The 27,145-nt window shown below is 42.1% G+C and overlaps 1 protein-coding gene across 4 annotated transcripts in view; it reads right to left on the reverse strand.

Annotated features, from left to right (window-relative positions):
- LOC129834322 (cadherin-8-like) overlaps window positions 1–27,145 on the reverse strand; it is a 111,437-nt gene that overhangs the window by 30,544 nt on the left and 53,748 nt on the right. For all 4 annotated transcript variants that reach the window (XM_055899203.1, XM_055899202.1, XM_055899199.1 and 1 more), the window contains exon 4: window positions 8,516–8,635. In XM_055899203.1, the coding sequence (XP_055755178.1) occupies window positions 8,516–8,635 (120 nt within the window). The remainder of the gene's footprint in view (window positions 1–8,515; window positions 8,636–27,145) is intronic.

The following is a 27,145-nucleotide window of genomic DNA, read 5'->3' on the forward strand; positions in this document are numbered from 1 at the left end:
TAGACTGTGTCACCAGCAAAGCAACCCCACACCATCATACCTCCTCCATGCTTCACGGTGGGAACCACACATGCGGAGATCATCTGTTCACCTACTCCGCGTCTCACAAAGACACAGCGATTGGAACAAAAAATCTCACATTTGGACTCCTTAGACCAAAGTACAGATTTACATCGGTCTAATGTCCATTGCTCGTGTTTCTTGGCCCAAACAAGGCAAGTGTCTTCTTATTATTGGTGTCCTTAAGTAGTGTTTTTTTGCAGAAATTTGACCATGAAGGCCTGATTCACACAGTCTCCTCTGAACAGTTGATGTTGAGATGTGTTTGTTACTTGAACATTGTGAAGCATTTATTTGGGCAAATCTGCGTCTTCCTTTCCTGTGGCAGTCCTCATGAGAGCCAGTTTCATCATAGCACTTGATGGTTTAAGAGACTGCACTAAAACGTTAACTTCTTGTCAATATGGGGGCGCTGTTTTCACTTTGTAAAACATCGTGCCCAAATTAAGCTGCCTCATACTCTATTCTAGATCGTACAATATGCATATTATTATTACTATTGGATAGAAAACACTCTCAAGTTTCTAAAACCGTTTGAATTATATCTCTGAGTAAAACAGAACTCATTTTGCAGCAAACTTCCTGACAGGAAGTGAAAAATCTGAAATCGAGGCTCTGTTCCATGGCCTTCCTATTCATTTGTTTGAAATCTATGGATATACATGCACTTCATACGCCTTCCACTAGATGTCAACAGGCAGTGGTAGGTGGAATGGGGTGACTAGCTTGATCTGAGGTCGAACAAGAGCTCTTGGAATGACGTGATCACAATTTCATTGTCTTCGAAGGCGCGGGAAGGACATCAACATTGGCTTCTGAAAAGCGTTCGGTATAGACGGCTAATATCTCCCGCTTTAATTTTATTTGATACATGTGATAATATCATCGTAAAGTATGTTTTTTCAATATAGTTTTATCAGATTATTCAACGTTTATCGGGAGTTTTTGTCACGTTCCTGACCTATTTCTGTTAGTTTGTTATATGTGTTAGTTGGTCAGGACGTGAGTTTGGGTGGGCATTCTATGTTTTCTGTTTCTATGTTGGTTTATGGGTTGCCTGGTATGGCTCTTAATTAGAGGCAGGTGTTTGGCGTTCCTCTAATTAAGAGTCATATTTAGGTAGGTGTTTTCACAGTGTTCGTTGTGGGTGATTGTCTCCTGTGTTTGTGTATGTCGTTACGCCACACGGGACTGGTTTCGGTTTGTTTGTTCAGTGTCATTTATGTGTAGGCTTTTTTCCCTGTTCGTGCGTTCTCGTGTGTTATTGTGAGTCCGTCGTTCAGATCTGTCTACACCGTTTATTTGTTTTGTTAGTGTATAGTCGAGTTCGTGTTTTTTCTTTAATAAATCATGTCTACAAACTCCGCTGCATTTTGGTTCGATCCCTGCTCCTCCTCTTCTAATGAAGAGGAGGAAAGCCGTTACTGAATCACCCACCATTCCAGAACCAAGCGGCGTGAGTTCAAGCAGGATTATACACAGGAATCATGGACTTGGGAGGAAATATTGGACGGGAGAGGTCCATGGGCACAGCCGGGAGAATATCGCCGTCCCAAAGCTGAGCTGGAGGCAGCGAAAGCAGAGAGGCGGTGGTATGAGGAGGCATCAAGGAGACGTGGCTGGAAGCCCGAGAGGAGACCCCAAAAATTTCTTGGGGGGGGGGGGGATAAGAGGTAGTGGGCCAAGGGCAGGTAGGAGACCTGCGCCCACTTCCCAGGCTTACCGTGGAGAGCGGGAGTACGGGCAGGCGCCGTGTTACGCAGTAGAGCGCACGGTGTCTCCTGTACGAGTGCATAGCCCAGTGCGGGTTATTCCACCTCCCCGCACTGGTAGGGCTAGATTGGGCATTGAGCCAGGTGTCATGAGGCCGGCTCAACGCGTCTGGTCTCCAGTGCGTCTCCTCGGGCCGGCTTACATGGCACCAGCCTTACGCATGGTGTCCCCGGTTCGCCTACATAGCCCGGTGCGGGTTATTCCACCTCCCCGCACTGGTAGGGCGACGGGAAGCATTCTACCAGGTAAGGTTGGGCAGGCTCGGTGCTCAAGGGAGCCAGTACGCCTTCACGGTCCAGTATTTCCGGCACTACCTCCCCGCCCCAGCCCAGTACCACCAGTGCCTACACCACGCACCAGGCTTCCAGTGCGTTTTCAGAGCCCTGTGCCTCCTCCACGCACTCTCCCTATGGTGCGTGTCTCCAGCCTAGTGCCTCCAGTTCCGGCACCGTGCACTAAGCCACATGTGCGTCTCCTAAGTCATGTGCACACTGTTGTTTCTCCCCGTACTCGTCCTGATGTGCGTGCACTCAGCCCGGTGCCACCAGTGCCGGTACCACGCACCAGGAATATAGCACGCTTTGAGAGTCCAGTGTGCCCTGTCCCTGCTCCCCGCACTAGGCTTGAAGTGCGTGTCCTCAGTCAGGTGCCTCCAGTTACGGCACCACGCACCAAGCCTACAGTGCGTCTCAGCCGGCCAGAGTCTGCCGTCTGCCTAACGGCGCATGAACTGCCTGTCTGCCATGAGCCTGCAAAGCTGCCCGTCTGCCATGAGCCTACAGAGCCTTCCGCCAGACAGGAGCAGCCAGAGCCTTCCGCCAGACAGGTGCAGTCTGAGCCATCCGTCTCCGCAGCGCCATCTGAGCCATCCGTCTCCCCAGCGCCATCTGAGCCATCCGTCTCCCCAGCGCCGTCTGAGCCATCCGTCTCCGCAGCGCCATCTGAGCCATCCGTCTCCCCAGCGCCATCTGAGCCATCCGTCTCCCCAGCGCCGTCTGAGCCATCCGTCTGTCCTGAGCCATTAGAGCCGCCCGTCTGTCCCGAGCCGTCAGAGCCGATAGTCAGTCAGGAGCCGCTAGAGCCAGTTATCAGTCAGGATCTGCCAGAGCCGCCAACCAGACAGGATCTGCCAGAGCCGCCAACCAGACAGGATCTGCCAGAGCCGCCAACCAGACAGGATCTGCCAGAGCCGCCAACCAGACAGGATCTGCCAGAGCCGCCAACCAGACAGGATCTGCCAGAGCCGCCAACCAGACAGGATCTGCCAGAGCCGCCAACCAGACAGGATCTGCCAGAGCCGCCAACCAGACAGGATCTGCCAGAGCCGTCAGTGAGCCATGAGCGTCCAGAGCCGTCAGCGAGCCATGAGCGTCGAGAGCCGTCAGCCAGCCATGAGCGTCCAGAGCCGTCAGCCAGCCATGAGCGTCGAGAGCCGTCAGCCAGCCATGAGCGTCCAGAGCCGTTAGCCAGTCATGAGCTGTCCCTTAGCCCGGAGCGGCTATTTACCCAGAACTGCCCCTCAGTCCAGAGCTGTCTCTCTGTCCGGAGCTGCCTTTCAGTCCGGAGTTGCCCCTCTATCCTGATCTACCTCTCTATCCTGAGCTACCTCTCTATCCTGATCTATCCCTCTGTCTTGAGCTATCCCTCTGTCTTGATCTATCCCTCTGTCCCGGTGCTGCCCCTGTTGTTGATGTTACCAAAAGGATTTTGTGGGGGTAAGATGAGGGTGGACATTCATAGGGGGAGATGGAAGCTGGGATTGACTATGGTGGGGTGGGGACCTCGCCCGGAGCCTGAGCCACCACCGTGGTTAGATGCCCACCCAGACCCTCCCCTAGACTTTGTGCTGGTGCGCCCGGAGTTCGCACCTTATGGGGGGGGTTATGTCACGTTCCTGACCTATTTCTGTTAGTTTGTTATATGTGTTAGTTGGTCAGGACGTGAGTTTGGGTGGGCATTCTATGTTTTCTGTTTCTATGTTGGTTTATGGGTTGCCTGGTATGGCTCTTAATTAGATGCAGGTGTTTGGCGTTCCTCTAATTAAGAGTCATATTTAGGTAGGTGTTTTCACAGTGTTCGTTGTGGGTGATTGTCTCCTGTGTTTGTGTATGTCGTTACGCCACACGGGACTGGTTTCGGTTTGTTTGTTCAGTGTCATTTATGTGTAGGCTTTTTTCCCTGTTCGTGCGTTCTCGTGTGTTATTGTGAGTCCGTCGTTCAGATCTGTCTACACCGTTTATTTGTTTTGTTAGTGTATAGTCGAGTTCGTGTTTTTTCTTTAATAAATCATGTCTACAAACTCCGCTGCATTTTGGTTCGATCCCTGCTCCTCCTCTTCTAATGAAGAGGAGGAAAGCCGTTACAGTTTTGGAGTTTTCCGTTCTCTGCGTTAGGTGAAGATGTACATCTTCGCGCCACTTGGCTAGCTAAGGTTGCTAATTCGACAGGAGAAGCGGACATTCTAAAACAAAACAACGATTTATTCTGGACAAAGGACTCCTTGTACAAGATTCTGATGGAAGCTCAGCAAAAGTAAGAACCATTTATGATGTTATTTCGTATTTCTGTGGAAAATGTTTAGTCGTATTTTCCTTCCTTTTTGCGGGCGCTGTCTCGCTATAACGTAAGCTGTTTGTTATGGTAAAGTTATTTTAAAAAATCGAACACGGCGTGCATTAACCTGTTTGGGCTACAAGGGGCAGTATTGAGTAGCCAGATAAAAGGTGTCCATTTCAAACGGCCTCGTACTCAATTCTTGCTCGTACAATATGCATATTATTATTACTATTGGATAGAAAACACTATCTAGTTTCTAAAACCGTTTGAATTATTTCTCTGAGTGAAACAGAACTCATTCTGCAGCACATTTCCTGACCAGGAAGTGGAAAGTCTGAAATCGATGCTCTGTTCTTCTTCCTGCCTATAAATGGGCACAAGACCTATTAGTATACATGCACGTCATACACCTTCCTCTGGGTGTCAAGAGGCTGTGAGAGAAGAAATTAGGTGATTATCTTGGTCTGAGATGGAACACATCATCTTGGAATGACGTGTCCCCCATTTTCGGTACTCTGAAGAGCGCGAGCTGGACAGTGGGATTGCCTTTTGTTTAGCTGCCGTTATAGGCGACTACAATCTCCGGCTTTGATTTTATTTGATACATGCCACCATGTTGCCGTTCTGAATCCAAACAACGACTGTTCTGGACAAAGGACACCTTGTCCAACATTCTGATGGAAGATCACCAAAAGTAAGACCCATTTTATGATGTTATTTCATATATCTGTCGTAGTCGTCGGCGCCCAAGTGTTTCTGGCTATTGTGCTAAGCTAATATAACGCTACATTTTTTTTTCCGCTGTAAAACACTTAATAAATCGGAAATATTGGCTGGAATCACAAGATGCCTGTCTTTCATTTGCTGTACACTATGTATTTTTCAGAAATGTTTTATGATGAGCAATTAGGTATTTGACGTTGGTGCCTGTAATTATTATGGCTGCTTTCGGTGCAATTTCTGACTGTAGCTGCAATGTAAACTATGATTTATACCTGAAATATACACATTTTTCTAACAAAACATATGCTATACAATAAATATGTTATCAGACTGTCATCTGATGAAGTTGTTTCTTGGTTAGTGGCTATTTATATCTTTATTTGGTCAAATTTGTGATAGCTACTGATGGAGTAAAAAACTGGTGGAGTAAAAAAAGTGGTGTCTTTTGCTAACGTGGTTAGCTAATAGATTTACATATTGTGTCTTCCCTGTAAAACATTTTAGAAATCGGACATGTTGGCTGGATTCACAAGATGTGTACCTTTCATATACTGTATTGGACTTGTTAATGTGTGAAAGTTAAATATTAAAAAAATATATATATTTTGAATTTCGCGCCCTGCACTTGAGCTGGCTGTTGTCATAAGTGTACCGACGTCGGGCTTGCCGCCAGAAGAAGTTAAGAACTAGTGTATCTTTCATTTGCTGTCAAACATGTATTTTTTAGTAAAGTTTATGATGAGTTCTTTGATTAGATTAGGTGACTGTCCAAAATTTCTCCGGAGATTCTGGTGAATCGATGCTACATATTCACAATGTATAACCATGGTTTGCAGCTCAAACTATGCACATTTTCGAACAAAACACAAGTGTATTGATTAACCTGATGTTATAGGACTGTCATCTGATGAAGTTGGTCAAGGTTAGTGATTAATGTTATATCTTTTGCTGTTTTTTTGCGATCGCTACCTTTGCGGTGAATCTTTCATTTGCTGTACACCATGTATTTTTCATAAATGTTTTATGATGAGTATTTATTTATTTCACGTTGCTCTCTGTAATTTTTCTTGCTGCTTCGGTGCTATTTGTGATTGTAGCTGCAATGTAAAACTATGATTTATACCTCAAATATGCACATTTTCGAACAAGCCATAGATGTATTGTATAACATGTTATAAGACTGTCATCTGATGAAGTTGTTTCTTGGTTAGTGACTAATTATATCTCTATTTGGTCGGTTTTGTGATAGCTACCTATGCGGTAAAAAAATTGTGAAAATATGCGGTTGAGTCTTTTGCTATTGTGGTTAGCTAATAGAAATACATAGTGTTTTCGCTGTAAAATATTTAAAAAATCGGAAATGATGGCTGGATTCACAAGATGTGTATCTTTCATTTGCTGTATTGGACTTGTGATTTCATGATATGTATATGCTAGCATTTACTTGTGGCGCTATGCTAGGCTATGCTAGTCAGCTTTTTACTGATGAGGATGCTCTCGGATCAGGAATGGTGATGAAGTAGAGGTTAAATGTTCTTTAAATTTTATCGCATTGACTGACCTTCATGTCTTAAAGTAAAGATGGACTGTCGTTTCTCTTTGCTTATTTGAGCTGTTCTTGCCATAAAATGGACTTGGCCTTTTACCAAATAGGGCTATCTTTTGTATACCACCCCTAACTTGTCACAACACAACTGATTGGCTCAAACGCATTAAGAAGGAACGAAATTCCACAAATTAACTTTTAACAAGGCACACCTGTTAATTGAAATGCTTTCCAGGTGACAATCTCATGAAGCTGGTTGAGAGAATACCAAGAGAGTGCAAAGCTGTCATCAAGGCAAAGAAACGGTGGCTTCGTTCAAGAATCTCAAATATAAAATATATTTTGATTTGTGTAACACTGTTTTGGTTACTACATGATTGCATATATGTTATTTCATAGTTTGATGTCTTCACTATTATTCTACAAATAGTAAAAATAAAGAAAAACCCTGGATTGAATAGGTGTGTCCAAACTTTTGACTGGTACTATATATATAAAAAATATTGTACGCAGGATGACCCTTATTGACTGCAGTGGCACGGTGCAGAAAATGAAGAGCTCAGGGCAAGGATAATCCGCTCAGAAAACAGGCCGGCAGGATAATCAAAAAGATAATCAACACTTAATAAAGGCCTGACACCCTTGGTCATATTATGCCTGAGACAATGCACTGTTCTTACCTGTCTGAAGCAGGTAAGAACAACTCTCCCTAAAAGAAGTGCACACACACACACACACACACACACACAAACTCACATGTACTCACGCACCACACCCACAGACACACATGCACACACACTTCAGTTATCCTCTGTTACTCCACTGTCATCTCTGTTGATCATCGTTAGCTATTCAAATTAATTCCTCATCACTGAAAAGGGTGGAAAGACAAACACTAATTTCCATAGATATTCGGTAGGATTTCTTCTACCGTCCATTAACCAAGTGATGGATTGGGGCATGATGTTTATTTATTTATCAAATGCATTTCATTTCCTTCATGGTGTTGGAAGTGTCAAATGGATTATAATGTTTGTTTTTCCCTTACCTTTTATTTGTCATTAACATTCATTAAAACAGCTGGCTCACTTGAATGAGCCATCTGCATTTGCTCAGTAATCATGCAAAGCGTACACGCTGATCCTAAAATTGTTCTTTCATAGATTCACTATACCTTCTCCATTTTATTGTGGTAGAGGTGAGTGATTAAAATCATAATATTGTTGAGGAGGAAACAGGGTTCCTACATGTAGAAATATGTCTTCATATGTATTTAGTACATACAGCTTGGACGTTCTTGGAGCTTGTTTATTATATGTTGTTTTTCCAAATTGTGAGCAGTTGATTTCCATCTCATTGATTATTAATGTAATTTCACCATTATTTAATCATGTTGCTTACAGACACTGTTAACAAGTCGGCTGAAAATGCAATTAGGAAAACAGCAGAGTCAAGGTTGAAGAATAAGCGGACGGCAGATTGAATTAAAAAAGATAGCACTGTCTTTTAAATGTAAGAGTCCTTAACTTAAATATCTTGTTTGGAGTTATATCCTCAAAACGTAACTATAATTTGTATGCTGAGTAATTGTCCATGTATGGATAATATGCATACAATCTGTACATTTCACTGAAACAACACTTGTTTTGACTGCCATCGAACCGTACAGGAAGGAGTGTATCTGTTCAGGCTCGACAATGTTACATGCCATGATCCTGAATGTTACATTTATTTTGCACTGTTGAGGAAAGAGCTGCAAGTAAGTATTTCACTGTACTGTTTACACCTGCTGGATCCTGTGCATGTGACGAATAAACTTTGATTTGCTTTAGTATTTCACCATGGCAATCCACTCACCAGTGTTGGGGTCTATGGAGAAGTAGGGCTGTCCTTCCAGTATGCTGTACACAAGTTTAGCACTGTTTCCATAGACTGGGTCATCTGCGTCTGTTGCCGTCACCCTAGTGACTGAGGTACCTGTATATGAGAAAGGGCACATAATTAAAAAGAGAGTGGACTTCTGACACCCATAATCACTCCTTACAGCTAGCTTCCCTCCCTGTAATCTTCCTGGTTCCACTATAAAGCCAGAGGTACTTATTGGTAAGGTTAAAGACAACATTATTGCCAGACACATGAATGACACAGCATACTGTGCTACAACGTCCCAACAGAGAAAACAATCTTACAGTGAAGGCTTTGAAAAATGAACAATAAAGAGCAGGGCTGATGCTGATGCCCAACTCGTCATTAGTCTGTGGCTCAGGTGGGAAGATAATAAAAGGAGGAAAGCTGTTCGCGGGCAGCAACTTGACAGTACAGATGGTATGGTAATTTTTTTTGTAAAACGTGTTCTCAGGTGTTCTGACAACATCGGTAAATGTTCATGGTTACAGAAGGCATCAGGCCTAGCCACAGGTACCCAGGCCTGCTGACTGCAGGAGACATAATGGGTCATAGTGGGGGACAACACTAGTTAAGGCCACCTCTGTGCCTGCCATTAGGAATGTGCCATTAATCTGGCACAAACAGAGTAATAACACCAGGCCAGTTTAACATGGTGCTTCTCAGTTTTAATATAACGATGCTAACTCTTTTCTATTCTAGTTGATTTCTCTGCTAATTGTTGTTAGGACCATTGATAGAAAATGTGTGGAATAAAGGTGGAGTTGTTTCCCTTATGCAGCTGCTGGCAAGGAACAAACAGTCTGTTGGTCTAAACTCCTCTGTTCTGCCTTGTATCGCCTGGCTTTGGGGCTTGGCAAATGTTTTTGAGGCCGAGAGCATGAGTTTTGCCTTTGTAGATACAGACAATCTGCAGTTCAGAATATGTGGTGCTCATCATCTGTTTTACAGGCACACTTCTCTGGTAGAGTTCAGTGTGTCAAATCAGAGGGCCTGTTGTCCGGACCTCTGGCAGTCTCTATGGGTGTGCCACAGGGTTCAATTCTCGGGCCGACTCTCTTCTCTGTATACATCAATGATGTCGCTCTTGCTGCTGGTGATTCTCTGATCCACTTCTTCTCAGACAACACCATTCTGTATACTTCTGACCCTTCTTTGGGCACTGTGTTAACTAACCACCAGACGAGCTTCAATGCCATACAACTCTCCTTCCGTGGCCTCCAACTGCTCTTAAATGCATAAAACTAAATGCATGCTCTTCAACTGATCGCTGCCAGCACCTGGCCGCCCGTCCAGCATCACTAGTCTGGACGGTTCTGACTTAGAATATGTGGACAACTACAAATACCTAGGTGTCTGGCTAGACTGTAAACTCTCCTTCCAGACTCACATTAAGCATCTCCAATCGAAAATTAAATCTAGAATCGGCTTCCAATTTCGCAACAGAGCATCCTTCACTCATGCTGCCAAACATACCCCCGTAAAACTGACCATCCTACCAATCCTCGACTTCGGCGATGTCATCTACAAAATAGTCTCCAACACTCTACTCAACAAACTGGATGCAGTCTATCACAGTGCCATCTGTTTTGTCACCAAAGCCCCATATACTACCCACCACTGCGACCTGTACACTCTCGTTGGCTGGCCCTCGCTTCATACTCGTCGCCAAACCCACTGGCTCCAGGTCATCTACAAGTCTCTGCTAGGTAAAGCCCCGCCTTATCTCAGCTCACTGGTCACCATAGCAGCACCCACCCGTAACACGCGCTCCAGCAGGTATATCTGTCTGGCCACCCCCAAAGCCAATTCCTCTTTTGGCCGCCTTTCCTTCCAGTTCTCTGCTGCCAATGACTGGAACGAACTGCAAAAATCACTGAAGCTGGAGACTTATATCTCCCTCACTAGCTTTAAGCACCAGCTGTCAGAGCAGCTCACAGATCACTGCACCTGTACATAGCCCATCTGTAAATAGCCCATCCAACTACCTCATCCCCATTCTGTATTTAATTTTTGCTCCTTCGCACCCCAGTATCTCTACTTGCACATGCATCTTCTGCACATCTATCACTCCAGTGTTTATTTGCTCAATTGTAATTTTTCCGCCACTATGGCCTATTTATTACCTTACCTCCTTTATCTTACCTCATTTGCACACACTGTATATAGACTTTTCTATTGTGTTATTGACTGCATGTTTGTTTATTCCATGTGTAACTCTGTGTTGTTATTTGTGTCGCACTGCTTTGCTTTATCTTGGCCAGGTCGCAGTTGTAAATGTAAACTTGTTCTCAACTGGCCTACCTGGGTAAATAAAGGTGAAATAAATAAAAATAAAAATAAAATAAATCAACTGTATAATATTCTCATGAGCCTGTTCATATGACATGTTACAGAATAAAGATCCACTCCAGCAAAATTTCAAGATTGTTTCATGAGAGAGGGTCATTAAATATTGTACATGTGGGGAATGCATTTCCTTTTAATACAGCCAAAACATGTCCAACAATAATTAATAGTAACACTGTCCTCCCTTTTACAAAAACAAAACAAAACATATAGACCACCATTGCACTCTGACTAAAAACCTGCTTTGCTATTGCTACCCAATTATTTCACATAGAGAGCCTCAAGTGGCCCTTTGAGACATGTGTTTGTTAGTTATTCATGTGCTGTGATGACCCTTACCGTCGCCAGGGCTTACCAAATCACTCAACAGTTTCCCGTACTGTTACAATACCAGAACTATAGTAAACCTAGATTCTTTGAAGGTGTCACAAAGTATTCGTTTAGGGAATGATCAGGGAATGTTGGGAAATAATACAAATTAATTACAATTGAAGTACTATTGATGTATGCAACAATAAAAATGTGTCTATTCCTGCAACGCTGGTTGAGAATAATGTATATTGTATCTGCTATAGGTATTTGCCAATTGTCAAATCAAATTAAGACAGGAAATTGCTCTACTTTTCAGAGATAATAAGTCTCATCTGCCTAAAAGTTAAATTGCTAATACTACAATGGCAGTGGGAAAATTGAGCCATATTTGCATTTAATTATGAAAGCACCTTCATACTTCTGATTCCTTGAAAGGTGTGTCTGCAGCAAATAGCAAATCCAAACTATGTGACAATACATAGGAATTGAAGTGTGGAACAAAACAGCGGAACTAGTGGGCCATGAAATAGCCCCCTCTACCTTTTTCTTTTCAGAGGGGTACATTCTCCACTCCTCTGATAAAAAAAGTGAGGGATTAAAAAAGCTTCTGTTTGGCACTGTTTCAAATCAGTTCAGATTAGCTTGTCCTTCCTGGATATTGTACCGAGAATTCGGGGACACTCATGACTGCAGAGTTGGATGCACCACTGGGCTCTTGGTCGAGAAAACTCAATTGTGGGAATATTGTCTCTGGTTTGATTTGATGCCTGTAGCCCACCAGTGCAATTACAAATATGTAACACCTATAAACTTCAGGGGATGAAAAATAACAATTGCTTATAAAAATGAAATTCCAAAGCTGATTTGGGTCTGTGACAAAACCTCTGCAGGTTTGAGGCCTAAATTAAATGACGTGTGCAGTCACACTACTGACATTAATTCTCAAACAAATGTCACTTACAGTATGTGGTGGTTTTTGAACTACCTTTGTGATGGATTAATGAATCCATGTTATCCCCCTGTCTAAAGACATGTGTCATCCACTTGTTTTGTTCCAGCCGTCCACAAACACCCAGAGATGCCACAGATTGTGTTCCTATGGTAAACCTAATGTAATCTCATTAATATTAACTAGAGTACTAAGGACTTATTGCTACACAAATTATTAAAAAAACAAATGTTATGCCCACAGGTTATGAAACTATTATGCAAATAGGAGCTATGGTCATGGTCTTTATGGTGTGAAAGCTAGTGTTTCAAGATCAAGGGCGGGATAAATATGTTGGGGTATATCCTTTTGTCTCATCAGATGAAAAACTAAGAGGGCACTTCCCATTTACTGTGTACATTCATACAGTGATAGAAAATCAATAGGAATCTTCCTTGAAAACTGGAGGGGGTAAATCCAGAGGGTTAGTGATGTCAGTTGTGGCACGATGGCAGTGGGAGTGGGAACTCTTTGTTAGTGCCATGGCTTTTGTTTCCCAGTGTCATAATTGTCTCCGGCTGATGCCCCAGTGTTGCCAGGGGCCCATGGGGCTAACAGGACCTCAGACGGGCTATCCTGGTTGGCTCGCCACTGACAGTGAGGGAGAATGGGGCTCTGTGGCCACATGTAAACAAAGCTAAAAAATAAACGTCCTCTCACTGTCATCTGCGTTTATTTTCAGCAAACTTAACATGTGTAAATATTTGTATGAACATAACAAGATTCAACAACTGAGACATAAACTGAACAAGTTCCACTGACATGTGACTAACAGAAGTGGAATCATGTGTCCCTGAACAAAAGAGGGGTAAAAATCAAAAGTAACAGTTAGTATCTGGTGTGGCCACCAGCTGCATTAAGTACTGCAGTGCATTTCCTCCTCATGGACTGTACCAGATTTGCCAGTTCTTGCTGTGAGATGTTACCCCACTCTTCCACAAAAGCACCTGCAAGTTCCCGGACATTTCTGGGGGGAATGGCCCTAGCCCTCACCCTCCGATACAACAGGTCACATACTTCGCTGGCCATGGCAGAACACTGTCTTGCAGGAAATCACGCACAGAATGAGCAGTATGGCTGGTGTCATTGTCATGTTGGAGGGTCATGTCAGGATGAGCCTGCAGGAAGGGTACCACATGAGGGAGGAGGATGTCTTCCCTGTAATGCACAGCATTGAGATTGCCTGCAATGACAACAAGCTCAGTCCAATGATGCTCTGACACACTGCCCCAGACCATGATGGACCCTCCACCTCCAAATCGATCCCACTCCAAAGTACAGGCCGCGGTGTAACGCTCATTCCTTCGACGATAAACGTGAATCCGACCATCACCCCTGGTGAGACAAAACCGCGACTCGTCAGTGAAGAGCACTTTTTGCCAGTCCTGTCTGGTCCAGCGACGGTGGGTTTGTGCCCATAGGCGACGTTGTTGCCGGTGATGTCTGGTGAGGACCTGCCTTACAATAGGCCTACATGCCCTCAGTCCAGCCTCTCTCAGCCTACTGCAGACAGTCTGAGCACTGATGCAGGGATTGTGCGTTCCTGGTGTAACTCGGGCAGTTGTTGTTGCCATCCTGTACCTGTCTCGCAGGTGTGATGTTCGGATGTACAAATCCTGTGCAGGTGGTGTTACACGTGGTCTGCCACTGTGAGGACGATCAGCTGTTCATCCTGTCTCCCTATAGCGCTGTCTTAGGCGTCTCACAGTACGGACATTGCAATTTATTGCCCTGGCCATACCTGCAGTCCTCGTGCCTCCTTGCAGCATACCTAAGGCACGTTCACGCAAATGAGCAGGGACCCTGGGCATAGTTCTTTTGGTGTTTTTCAGTATCAGTAGAAAAGCCTCTTTAGTGTCCTAAGTATTCATAACTGGGAACTTAATTGCCTACCGTCTGTAAGCTGTTAGTGTCTTAACGACCGTTCCACTGGTGCATGTTCATTATATGTGTATGGTTCATTGAACAAGCATGGGAAACAGTGTATAAACCCTTTACAATAAAGATTTGTGAAGTTATTTGGATTTTTACGAATTAACTTTGAAAGACAGGGTCCTGAAAAGGGATGTTTCTCTTTTTTGCTGGGTTAATATGTATATGAAGTCACGTAGACGTAAGGAAAGTAGTATCCAACTCTACAAACTTGGATACACCAGTGATGTTTATCTCACTGTGTCTGCACTGTGGGGTGCACATAGACTAAGGTGTCTGTCTCCAAGAACACCATGTTCAGTGTTTAGAAAGGCAGTATTATTTACTGTATGTAAATTTACTGTATGCAACCTCATCTGAGATTGCAAATAATATACAAATAAATATTATGAAAATAATGTCCTTGAAATAATTACTATTTTCTATCTTCACCTATTTATACTCAAATGTATTGAAAAATACCTTATGTGAATTAACTTCATATGGCTGGGGGCAGTATTGAGTAGCTTGGATGAATAAGGTGCCCAGAGTAAACTGCCTGCTACTCAGGCCCAGAAGCCAAGATATGCCTATTATTAGTATATTTGGATAGAAAACACTCTGAAGTTTCTATAACTGTTTGAATGATGTCTGTGAGTATAACAGAACTCATATGGCAGGCAAAAGCCTGAGAAAAAATCCAACCAGGAAGTGGGAAATCTGAGGTTTGTAGGTTTGCCTATCCAATATACAGTGTCTATGGGGTCATATTGCACTTCCTAAGGCTTCCACTAGATGTCAACAGTCTTTAGAACCTTGTTTCAGGCTTCTACTGTGAGGGATGAGGGAATGAGAGCTGTTTCAACCAAGTTTCTGGCAGAGTGCCATGAGCTCCCGTGAGAGGTAGCTGCGTTCCTTTTTGTTTCTAAAGACAAAGGAATTCTCCGGTTGAAACATTATTGGAGATTTATGTTAAAAATATCCTAAAGATTGATTCCATACATCGTTCGACATGTTTCTACGAACTGTAATGGAATTTTTTTTACTTTTCGTCTGGCCTGTGCATCATGAATTTGGATTTTTTTAACTAAACGCGCGAACAAAAAGGAGGTATTTGGACATAAATTATGGACTTTATCGAACAAAACAACCATTTATTGTGAAACTGGGATTCCTGGGAGTGCATTCTGATGAAGATCATCAAAGGTAAGTGAATATTTATAATGCTATTTCTAACTTTGTTGACTCCACAACATGGCGTGTACCTGTATGGCTTGTTTTTGTGTCTGAGCGCCGTACTCAGATTATTGCATGGTGTGCTTTTTCCGTAAAGTTTTGTAGAAATCTGACACAGCAGTTGCATTAACTTCTTATGGCTGCCGAGGAAGTATTGAGTAGCTTGGATGAAAGTGCACAGAGGTGCCCAGAGTAAACGGCCTGCCTCTCAGTCATAATTACTAATATATGCGTATTATTATTAGTAATGGATAGAAAACACTCTGACGTTTCTAAAACGGTTTGAATTATGTCTGTGAGTATAACATAACTCATATGGCAGGCAAAAACCTGAGAAAAAAATCAAAACAGGAAGTGGGAATTCTGAGGCTGGTCGATATTCAACCAAGATCCTATTGAAATCACAGCGAGATATGGATGAGTTTGCACTTCCTACGGCTTCCACTCGATGTCAACAGTCTGTAGAACCTTGTCTGATGCCTCTACTGTGAAGGGGGGCCAAATGAGAGGGGAATTAGTCAGATCTGCCATGACCTGACCATGCTTTGACCATTGACCATTGACCATGCTTGACCATGCTCCCTCTCACATGAGAGGGAGCTCTGTTCCATCGCTCATCTGAAGACAATGGAATTTTTCGGTTGGAACGTTATTCAAGATTTATGTTAAAAACATTCTACAGATTGATTCAATACATCGTTTGACTTGTTTCTACTGACTGTTACGGAACTTTTGGACATTTCGTCAGCATTTAGTGAACGTGCTTCCTGACGTTGGATTTGTTTATCAAACACGCAAACAAAAATAATTATTTGGACATAAATGATGGACATTACCGAACAAAACAAACATTTCTTGTGGAAGTGGGAGTCCTGGGAGTGCGTTCCGACGAAGATCAGCAAAGGTAAGTGAAGATTTATAATGCTTTTTATGAGTTTTGTTGACTGCACAATTTGGCGGGTAACTGTTTGGCTTGCTTTTGTGGCTGAACGCTGTTTTCAGATTATTGAATATTGTGTTTTGCCGTAAAGCTTTTTGAAATCTGACACAGCGGTTTCATTAACTTCTCTGGGATATGTGGGACGCTAACGTCCAACTTGGCCAAAAGGCAGTAAAAATGCAGTGCGCCAAATTCAAATAAATTACTATAAAAACCAATCTTTCATGAAATCACAAATGAAAGACACCAAATTAACTTCTCTAGGATAGGGGGCAGCATTTTCACATTTGGATGAAAAGCATACACAAATTCAACTGCCAGCTACTCATCCCCAGAAGATAAGATATGCATATTATTAGTAGATTTGGATAGAAAACACTCTGAAGTTTCTAAAACTGTTTGAATCAGATCTGTGAGTATAACAGAACTTATTCAGCAGGCGAAACCCAGATGACAAACCATTCAGATTTTTTTTTTGTTGAGGTCACTGTCTTTTCAATGTGTTTTCATTGGGAATACAGCTTTCTAATTGACCTTCTTGCAGTTCTTACAGATTCCACTGGATGTCAGTCTTTAGAAATTGGTTGAGATTTTTCCCTTTGTGTAATGAAGAAGTACGGCCATCTTGAACGAGGGTCACTGGAAGTGTCCTGTTAGTTAGAGGCCAGAAAGCTAGCTACAATTTGTTTTAATCCTGTATTGAACACAGATTATCCCGTCTTCAATATTATCAATTATTTACGTAAAAAATACCTAAAGTTGTATTACAAAAGTAGTTTGAAATGTTTTGGCAAAGTTTACAGGTAACTTTTGAGAATTTTCTTTTCACAATTTGGAACCGGTGTTTTTCTGGATCAAACGCGCAAAAATAAATGGACATTTTGGATATATATCGACGGAATTAATCGAACAAAAGGACCATTTGTGATGTTTATGGGACATATTGGAGTGCCAACCACAGAAGCTCGTCAAAGGTAAGGCATGAATTATATTTTTATTTCTACGTTTTGTGTCGCGTCTGCAGGGTTGAAATATGCTTTTCTCTCTTTGTTTACAATGGTGCTAACTCAGATAATAGCATCCTTTGCTTTCGCCGAAAAGCCTATTTGAATTCTGACATGTTGGCTGGATTCACAACCAGTGTAGCTTTAATTTGATATCTTTCATGTGTGATTTAATGAACGTTTGATTTTTATTTAATTTATTTAAACTCCTCTATCTATAGTAATTTATTTGAATTTGGCGCTCTGCATTTTCTCTGGCTTTTGGCCAAGTGAGACAGTAGCGTCCCGCCTAAACTCAGATTTTTGGATATAAATATGAACTTTACCGAACAAAACATACATGTATTGTGTAACATGAAGTCCTATGAGTGTCATCTGATGAAGATCATCAAAGGTTAGTGATTAACCTCTTGGAACTATAGGGGGTGCTGTTCCGCATTAGCATATTTGTGTCTCCAAATTAAACTGCCTCGTGCTAAATTCTTGATCGTACAATATGCATATTATTGTTATTATTGGATAGAAAACACCTTCTAGTTTCTATAGAAGTTGAAATTTTGTCTCTGAGTTGTACAGAACAATTTCTACAGCACTTTTCATGACAGGGTTCAGATTTCAATTTTTTTTACCTCTGATCTGGGGTCTGTTTTTAAGGCGACAGTGAATGCTATGAAGAAACCGACACTGCCTACGTCTTCCTCTGGGTGTCTGTACGTCATCACGCTTTCAATGGAATCGATGGGATATTCTCAGCCATTATAAAAGACCAAAATGTATAGAGACCGCCCTTTCTCGTCGTGCGCCTGAAGCGTGAAGGGCATCGGACCTGCCTCGTTCCAAATCGTTTTCTAACCAGCAATATTTCTCCGGTCATGTTTTTACTCGTTTTAGGTGTTAAAAACATCATAATGTAGTTAATTTGAACCGTTTTATAGCAATTTATATCCGTTTAGTGCGATTTTGAGGAATTTATTTGTTGTGCACTCTGAAACTTTGGACACGTTTTGGGGTGTCGGTCGTTGGTGGTGGACATTTCGAAGGACAGAGGACATCTATCGACCAAAAGACGTTTATAACATAGAAAGGATACATTGCCCAAGAATCTGATGGAAGAACAGCTCAAAGTAAGCAATATTTAATATGATAAATCGTGTTTCTGTCGAAATATTTTAAACGCATATTTCGCCATTTTGTTTGGTATAGCTTCACTTGGCGAACCCTGTATTGAAAAGTAAGGATAATTCTAAAAATGTAAATCAGCGGTTGCATTAAGAACTAATTTGTCTTTCGATTCCTGTAAACCCTGTATTTTTTAGTCAAGTATATGATTAGCTATTAATTAAACCAGATCACTCTGAAAGATGGCGACCGACATTTTCAGGCTTGTTTTGCTACTATTTTCATTGTGTAACCACGGTTTTGTATGGCTAAATATGCACCTTTTCGAACAAACTGTATATGTATATTGTAAAATGATGTTACAGGAGTGTCATCGGAAGAATTCTGAGAAGGTTAGTGAAAAAATTAATATCTTTTGGCGATGTTGACTTTTATCGCTCACTTTGGCTAGAATCAATGCTGGGCTGCTATGTGCTATGTGCTACGCTAATATAACGATTTATTGTGTTTTCGCTGTAAGACACTTAGAAAATCTGAAATATTGTCTGTATTCACAGGATCTGTGTCTTTCGATTAGTGTATGCTGTGTATTTTTACGAAATGTTTGATGATTAGTAGTTAGGTAAACACGTTGCTCTAAGTAGTTTTTCTAGTCCATTTGTGACGGTGGGTGCAATTGTAAACTATGCCATCTACCTGAAATATGCACTTTTTTCTAACAAAACCTATCCCATACCATAAATATGTTATCAGACTGTCATCTAATGAGTTTTTTTGTTGGTTAGGGGCTATAAATATCTTAGTTTAGCCGAATTGGTGATGGCTACTGGTGTTGGTGGACAAATAAAAGATGGTGGATTATGCTAATGTGTTTTTAGGTAATAGATGTACATCTTTACATATTGTGTCTTCCCTGTAAAACATTTTAAAAATCGGAAATGGTGGCTTTATTCACAAGATCTGTATCTTTCATCTGGTGTCTTGGACTTGTGATTTAATGATATTTAGATGCTACTATCTACTTGTGAAGCTATGCTAGCTATGCTAAACAGTGTGTGGGGGGTGGGGGGTGCTCCCGGATCCGGGTTTCTGAGGCAGTAGAAGTTAATTCTCTATTTCTGCTTTTTGTTACTCCTCTCTGGCTGGAAAAATGGCTGTGTTTTTCTGTGGCTATGTACTGACCTAACATAATCGCAAGGTGTGCTTTCGCCGTAAATCCTTTTTGAAATCAGACATGTTGGCTGGATTCACAACAAGTGTAGCTTTAATTTGGTGTCTTTCATGTGTGATTTCATGAAAATTTGATTTTTATAGTAATCTATTTGAATTTGGTGCTCTGCATTTTTACTGGCTTTTGGCCAAGTGGAACGTTAGCGTCCCACATATCCCAGAGAAGTTAACAGGATAGCAGCCATAAGAAGTTAAGGATAGGTTATCTAAAGTTCCATGCATAACACTTGTATCTTTTATCAATGTTTATTATGAGTATTTCTGTAAATTGATGTGGTTCTCTGCAAAATCACCGGATGTTTTGGAGGCAAAACATTACTGAACATAACGCGCCAATGTAAACTAAGATTTTTGGATATAAATATGAACTTTATCGAACAGAACATACATGTATTGTGTAACATGAAGTCATATGAGTGTCATCTGATAATCAAAGGTTATTGATTAATTTTATCTATTTCTGCTTTTTGGAACTCCTCTCTTTGTTGGGAAAATTGGCTGTGTTTTTCTGTGACTAGGTACTAGGTACTAGGTACTAAGATGGTGTGCTTTCGTCGTAAAGCCTTTTTGAAATCGGACACTGTGGTGGGATTAACAACAAGTTTATCTTTAAAATGGTGTAAAATACTTGTATGTTTGAGGAATTTTAATTATGAGATTTCTGTTGTTTGAATTTGGCGCCCTGCATGTTCACTGGCTGTTGTCAAGTCGATCCCATTAACGGGATCTCAGCCGTAAGACGTTAAGTTTCAGTGACTCATCATGGTGATGAATGGATAATCCCCAGGCCCATCATCTCCTCTGGTTTCTAGGTCAAATCAAATGAGTGCCAGTCCTCAACTGGCTGACCGGTAGTGAATGGTCTATGAATGCACTAGCCTTGTGACAGGAGAATGACCACGTATTGATGATCATCAGATAGATATTGGCGCTGTTATCTTTTCTGGCTGTGCCGCAATAGAAAAACAGCTCATGGTCAGACTAAGAGACTCATGTGGATTGGCTAGCTTGCTTTAGTGAATGCTGCTGCTGTATGACCCAGTTGATTGAAATGCATAGACTGGGAAACACATTAAGCACAGTCAGGCCTGTGTCAAATGAAAACAGCAGGCCAAAACTCTTGACTATAGAGATATGATAAACAAGGTTCAGTAAACAACCATCTACTGTAGGTGCAATGCCACATTTGGATGCTGCCAATGCTGCCAATGTATTCTAAGAGTTGACAACCAGGTTCCATATGGGTTACATATTAACTTTGATGAGGCAGATGGATCTGATGGAAATTCTGAAACAAATCACTATGGAAACAACTTGAAAGTGTGAACTTTGTCATCTGCCACTCAACATGGCAGTCCAATTTCCCAACCAATGTTCAATCCAGTATGATTTACAACTAGCACTGTCACTGAAAATTGTGTTACATTCCATAATGCTCATGAGGAGACATGAACATGGTGTAAAAGTCTGACGAGAAATAACAATCAGTCAGTAAAGCATTCTCTCCCTCAACAGATCACTCTTCATAACCCAGGTAATGCATACCCATGCTTAACCTGTTGAGGACAGAGGGCGCTGTTTTCACTTTGGGGGAAAATCGTGGACAATTTAAACGGCCTCGTACTCAATTCTTGCTCGTACAATATGCATATTATTATTACTATTGGATAGAAAACACTCTCTAGTTTCTAAAACCGTTTGAATTATATCTGTGAGTAAAACAGAACTCATTTTGCAGCAAACTTCCTGACAGGAAGTGGAAAATCTGAAATCGATGCTCTGTTCTAGGCCCTGCCTATAAATGTCCTTGATATTTATTAGTATACATGCACTTCATACGTCTTCCACTAGATGTCGACAGGCAGTGAGAGAAGAAATGGAGTGTATAACTTGATCTGGGGTCGAATAAAAGCTCTTTGTATGACGTGTCACCAGTTTCCTGTTTTCTGGAGAGCGCGTGAAGGGACCTGGTTTTGCCTTCTGAAAAGCTGTCGTTATAGACAACTAATATCTCCGGCTTTGATTTTATTTGATACATGTGACAATATCATCGTAAAGTATGTTTTTTCAATACAGTTTTATTAGATTATTGAAATTTATTCGGGACGTTAGGCGTGTTGCGTTGTGTGCCTTTGTTCAGGAAGGAGAGCTTTGCGCTACTTTGCTAGCTTTCCGTGCTAATTGACTGGAGAAGAGGAAATTCTAAATCCAAACAACGATTGTTCTGGACAAAGGACCCCTTGTACAACATTCTGATGGAAGATCGTCAAAAGTTGGACCCATTTTATGATGCTATTTCATATATCTGTCGAACATGTGAAATAGTCGTTTGCGCCCAGATTTTGGGTACTCTCTCGCTATAACTAAGCTGGATGTCGTAATGAAGTTATTTTTAGAATTCTAACACGGCGATTGCGTTAAGAACTAGTGTATCTATCATTTCCTATACAACATGTATTTTTTAGTAACGTTTATGAATAGTTATTTGGTCAGAATAGTTGAGTGTCATAAAAATATCCGCACATTCTGGGAAAAATATGCTACGTTAGCACAATGTATAACCACTGATTTCAGCTCTAAATATGCACATTTTCGAACAAAACATAAGTGTATGTATAACCTGATGTTATAGGACTGTCATCTGATGAAGGTTTATGAAGGTTAGTGAAAATTAATATATTTTGCTGGTTTATTTGCTATCGCTAATGTGCCTATTGCTATCGCTAACGTGCCTTGTTGAATGAATGCGGTAGTGTGGTAGGCTATTGTAGTAAGCTAATATAATGCTATATTGTGTTTTCGCTGTTAAACACTTAAAAAATCGGAAATATTGGCTGGATTCACAAGATGTTTGTCTTTAATTTGCTGTACACCATCGATTTTTTAGAAATGTTTTATGATGAGTATTTAGGTATTTGACGTTGGTGTCTGTAATTACTCTGGCTGCTTCAGTGCTATTTCTGACGGTAGCTGTGATGGTAGCTGCAATGTAAAACTGATTTATACCTCAAATATGCAACTTTTTCGAACAAAACATAGATTTATTGTATAACATGTTATAAGACTGTCATCTGATGAAGTTGTTTCTTGGTTAGTTTGGTTGGTTCTTGGTTAATTAGGTTGGCTTTGTGCATGCTACCTGTGCTGTGAAAAATGTCTCTCCTTTTTTGTATTTGGTGGTGAGCTAACATAAATATATGTGGTGTTTTTGCTGTAAAACATTTAAAAAATCGGACATGTTGACTGGATTCACAAGATGTGTATCTTTCATTTGCTGTATTGGACTTGTTAATGTGTGAAAGTTAAATATTTCAAAAAAATACTTTTGAATTTCGCGCTCTGCCTTTTCAGTGGAATGTGGGAGGAGTTCCGCTAGCGGAACCCCGGTGCCAGATAGGTTAACATTGTGTGCAAGTAGGGCTACTTAAATGGATATGAGAAAGAAATGAAAGACAGTACGGCCAGGGCAGTCTGAATCTGATATGATCAAAATGCATGTGTTTACATCAAAGATACTCCATGATTAACGACTCATGGTGTAATCACAACAAGATACAGGAACTCAAGTCCCTCTGCTCATCCGATCTAGAATTACTTACAATCAAGTGCCGGCCATTTTACCTACCAAGAAAATTCTTGTCAGTTATAGTCACAGCTGTGTACATTCCCCCTCAAGCAGACACCAAGACGGCTATCAAGGAACTTCACTGGACTCTATGCAAACTGGAAACCATACATCCTGAGGCTGCATTTAATTTATTGTAGCTGGGGATTTTAACAAAGCAAATTTGAATTTAGTCTACCTAAATTCTTCCAGCATATTGATTGCGCAACGCGCATGCGCAATACCCTCGACAACTGCTACTCTAACTTCCGTGATGCATAAAAAGCCCTCCCCCGCCCTCCCTTCGGCAAATCCAACCATGACGCCATCTTGCTCCTTCCGTCTTATAGGCAGAAACTCAAACCGGATGTACCAGTGACGAGAAACATTTCACGTTGGTCTGACCAATCGGAAGCCACGCTTCAAAATTGTTTTGATCACGCGGACTGGAATATGTTCTGGTCATCCTCAGAGAACAACATCGACATATACGCTGACTCGGTCAGTGTGTTTATAAAGAAGTGCATTAGAGATATTTTACCCACTGTTACTATTAAAACCTACCCTAACCAGAAACCATGGCTGGATAGCGGCACTCGCGCAAAACTGAAAGCGCGATCCATTGCAATTACTCATGGAAAGAGGTCTGGGAATATGCCTGAATATAACAGTGAAGCTATTCCCTCCGCAAGGCAATCCAACAAGCGACATGCCAGTACAGGGACAAGGAAGAGTCACAATTCAATGGCTCAGACACGAGACGTATGTGGCAGGGTCTACAGGAAATCACAGACTACAGAAAGAATTCCAGCCACGTCATAGACACCGACATCACACTTCCAGACAAACTAAACACCTTCTTTGCTGCTGGCACAGACAGCATCACTAGCCGCATCCTCAAAGCATGCACAGACCAGCTGGCTGGTGTGTTTACGAACATATTCAATCGCTCCCTTACCCCAGTCTGTTGTCATCACATGCTTTAAGATGGCTACCATTGTTCCTGTACCCAGAAGGCAAAGATAACTGAACTAAATGACTACCGCCCCGTAGCACTCACTTCTGTCATCATAAAGTTCTTTGGGAGACTAGTCAACACACTGCACACTGCCCTATCCCATTTGGACAAAATGAATACCTATGTAAGAATGTTTAGCATTCAACACCATAGTACCCCCCAAGCTCATCATCAAGCTGGAAGCCCTGGGTCTCAACCCCGCCCTGTGCAATTGGGTCCTGGACTTTCAGACAGGCCGCCCCCAGGTGGTGAATGTAGAAAACAACATATCCACTTCGCTGACCCTCAACACTGTGGCCCCACAAGGGTGTGTGCTCAGCCCCCTCCTGTACTCCCTGTTCACCCATGACTGCATGGCCATGCACGCCTTCAACTCAATCATCAAGTTTGCAGACGACACAACAGTAGTGGGCTTGATTACCAACAGTGACGAGACAGCCTATAGGGAGGAGGTGAGGGCACTCAGAGTGTGGTGTCAGGAAAACAACCTCTCACTCAATGTCAACAAAACAAAGGAGATGATTGTGGACCTCAGGAAACAGCAGAGGGAGCACCCCCCTATCCACATCGAAGGGACATCACTGGAGAAGCTGGAAAGTTTTAAGTTCCTCGGTGTACACATCACAGACAAACTGAAATGGTCCAATCACACAGACAATGTGGTGAAGAAGGTGCAACAGCGCCTCTTCAACCTCAGGAGGCTGAAGAAATTTGGCTTGTCACCCAAATCCCTGACAAACTTTTATAGATGCACAATCGAGAGCATCCTGTCGAGTTGTATCACAGCCTGGTACGGCAACTGCACTGCCTTCATCCACAAGGCTCTCCAGGGGATAGTGCGGTCTGCACAACGCATCACTGAGGGCAAACTACCTGCCCTCCATGACACCTACAACACCATGTCACAGGAAGGCCAAAAAGATCATCAAGGACAACAACCACCTGAGCCACTGCCTGTTCAAACCGCTACCATCCAGAAGGCGAGGTCAGTACACGTGCATCAAAGCTGGGACCGAGAGATTGAAAAACAGCTTCTATCGCAAGGCCATCAGACTGCTAAACAGCAATCACTAACTCAGAGAGGCTGCTGCCTACAATGCGACCCAATCCCTGGCCACTTTAATAAATGGATCACTAGTCACTTTAAACAATGGCACTTTAAATAATGCCACTTTAATAATGTTTACATATCTTACATTACTCATATATGGATAGTGTATGTTATACCATCTATTTCACCTTGCCTATACCGCTTGGCCATCACTCATCCATATGTACATATCCATATCCATATCCATATGTACATATTCTCATTCACCCCTTAGAAATGTGTGTATTAGGTCATTGTTGGGTAATTGTTAGATTACTTGTTAGATATGACTGCACGGTCGGAACTAGAAGCACAAGCATTTCGCTACACTAGCATCTGCTAACCACGTGTATCTGACAAATAACATTTGATTTGATTTGAAGACCTGTTGAATATCCGAGAGATACTGTGTTCCTGCCCAGACAGGAAACTAGAGAATATCCAGAAAACATAGTTGTCAGTATCACAAAAATTGCTCCCCTGAGCCATTGATTGATCGGGGACGGCAGGCTTGTGAAGTGTAAGTAACTGTCACACATAACCCCTTTGTGGTCATTGTCATTTTTGCAGTACAATTCATTGCCTTTTATAAGATACAGAGGAAGCATTCACTGAGAAAGTGGAAGGGAATGAGCGTATGTGTGTGTGTGTGTGTGTGTGTGTGTGTGTGTGTGTGTGTGTGTGTGTGTGTGTGTGTGTGTGTGTGTGTGTGTGTGTGTGTGTGTGCATGCGTGTGTGTTGTAGGAGGAGTGACAAGGAAAACTTACATAACAAGCAGGCTGTGGAGTGTGAGCCGTGACAAGCCGTTTACAGGAACCACAGGAACAAAACAATTAAGAGTGTCCTTTGTTCACCGCTGATGGCTGTGACATACGCCGCCATTTTAAAGTGTTGTGTCACTTTAATTAGTTCTCAGGAAATGTGTGCAACATGCAGATAGTTCAGGGAAGGAAGTTAGAGACGGAATGGGACACTTCACATATTTAATTGCTCCCAGGACAGTTATAATGGCTGGGCAATAACAAATAAAAAACATTGGTATATGTTCTTATGAATACATTCATCCTGAGTAAGTGACCACAGTGGTGTTCTTCCAACACTCTAACAGCAAGGGGTGTAAATATTTAGTACATATTATGTTTTTGAAAAACAAGTTACAATATGCTGTAGGAACAGTTCTGGAAAATGATAGTGTGGTTAAGGGTTATTCAATAGACAGAAGCTGGGCATGGTCAACAGAGACTTGAAACCAAGAATGACTGTGTTACAATAATGATCGCTGACATAGACAAATGCACTGTAGCATATTGTTTTGAACATAACTAGATTTGCATTGCAAAATGTATCCAAATGACCCAAACATCACACTAAAAGGCACTACTGCCCCCATAACCAGGGGGGCAGCAGCCTGAGGGTGAAACAAGGAAAATGGGGCATAGACTTTTACCACAGGTGTAACCTTTTTTTAACTAGGCAAGTCAGTTAAGAACAAATTCTTATTTACAATGACAGCCTACCCCGGCCGAATTGGGACAACTGTGCGCCGCACTATGGAATTTCCAATCACGGCCAGATGTGATGCAGCCTGGATTCAAACCAGGTACTGCAGTGACGCCTCCTGCACTAAGATGCAGTGTCTTAGACCACTGCGCCACTTGGGAGCCCACTTTGACATGGGTCAGACACCTACTAGAGAACTGTATCAAAACATGGACCCTGTACTAGGAGGAAATGTGAGGGTAGGAGGGAACACCGGAGAACTTAGCTGAACTGCCATCAGA

Source organism: Salvelinus fontinalis, chromosome 35 (assembly GCF_029448725.1).
Source record: "Salvelinus fontinalis isolate EN_2023a chromosome 35, ASM2944872v1, whole genome shotgun sequence".
In the NCBI taxonomy this organism is placed as follows: domain Eukaryota; kingdom Metazoa; phylum Chordata; class Actinopteri; order Salmoniformes; family Salmonidae; genus Salvelinus; species Salvelinus fontinalis.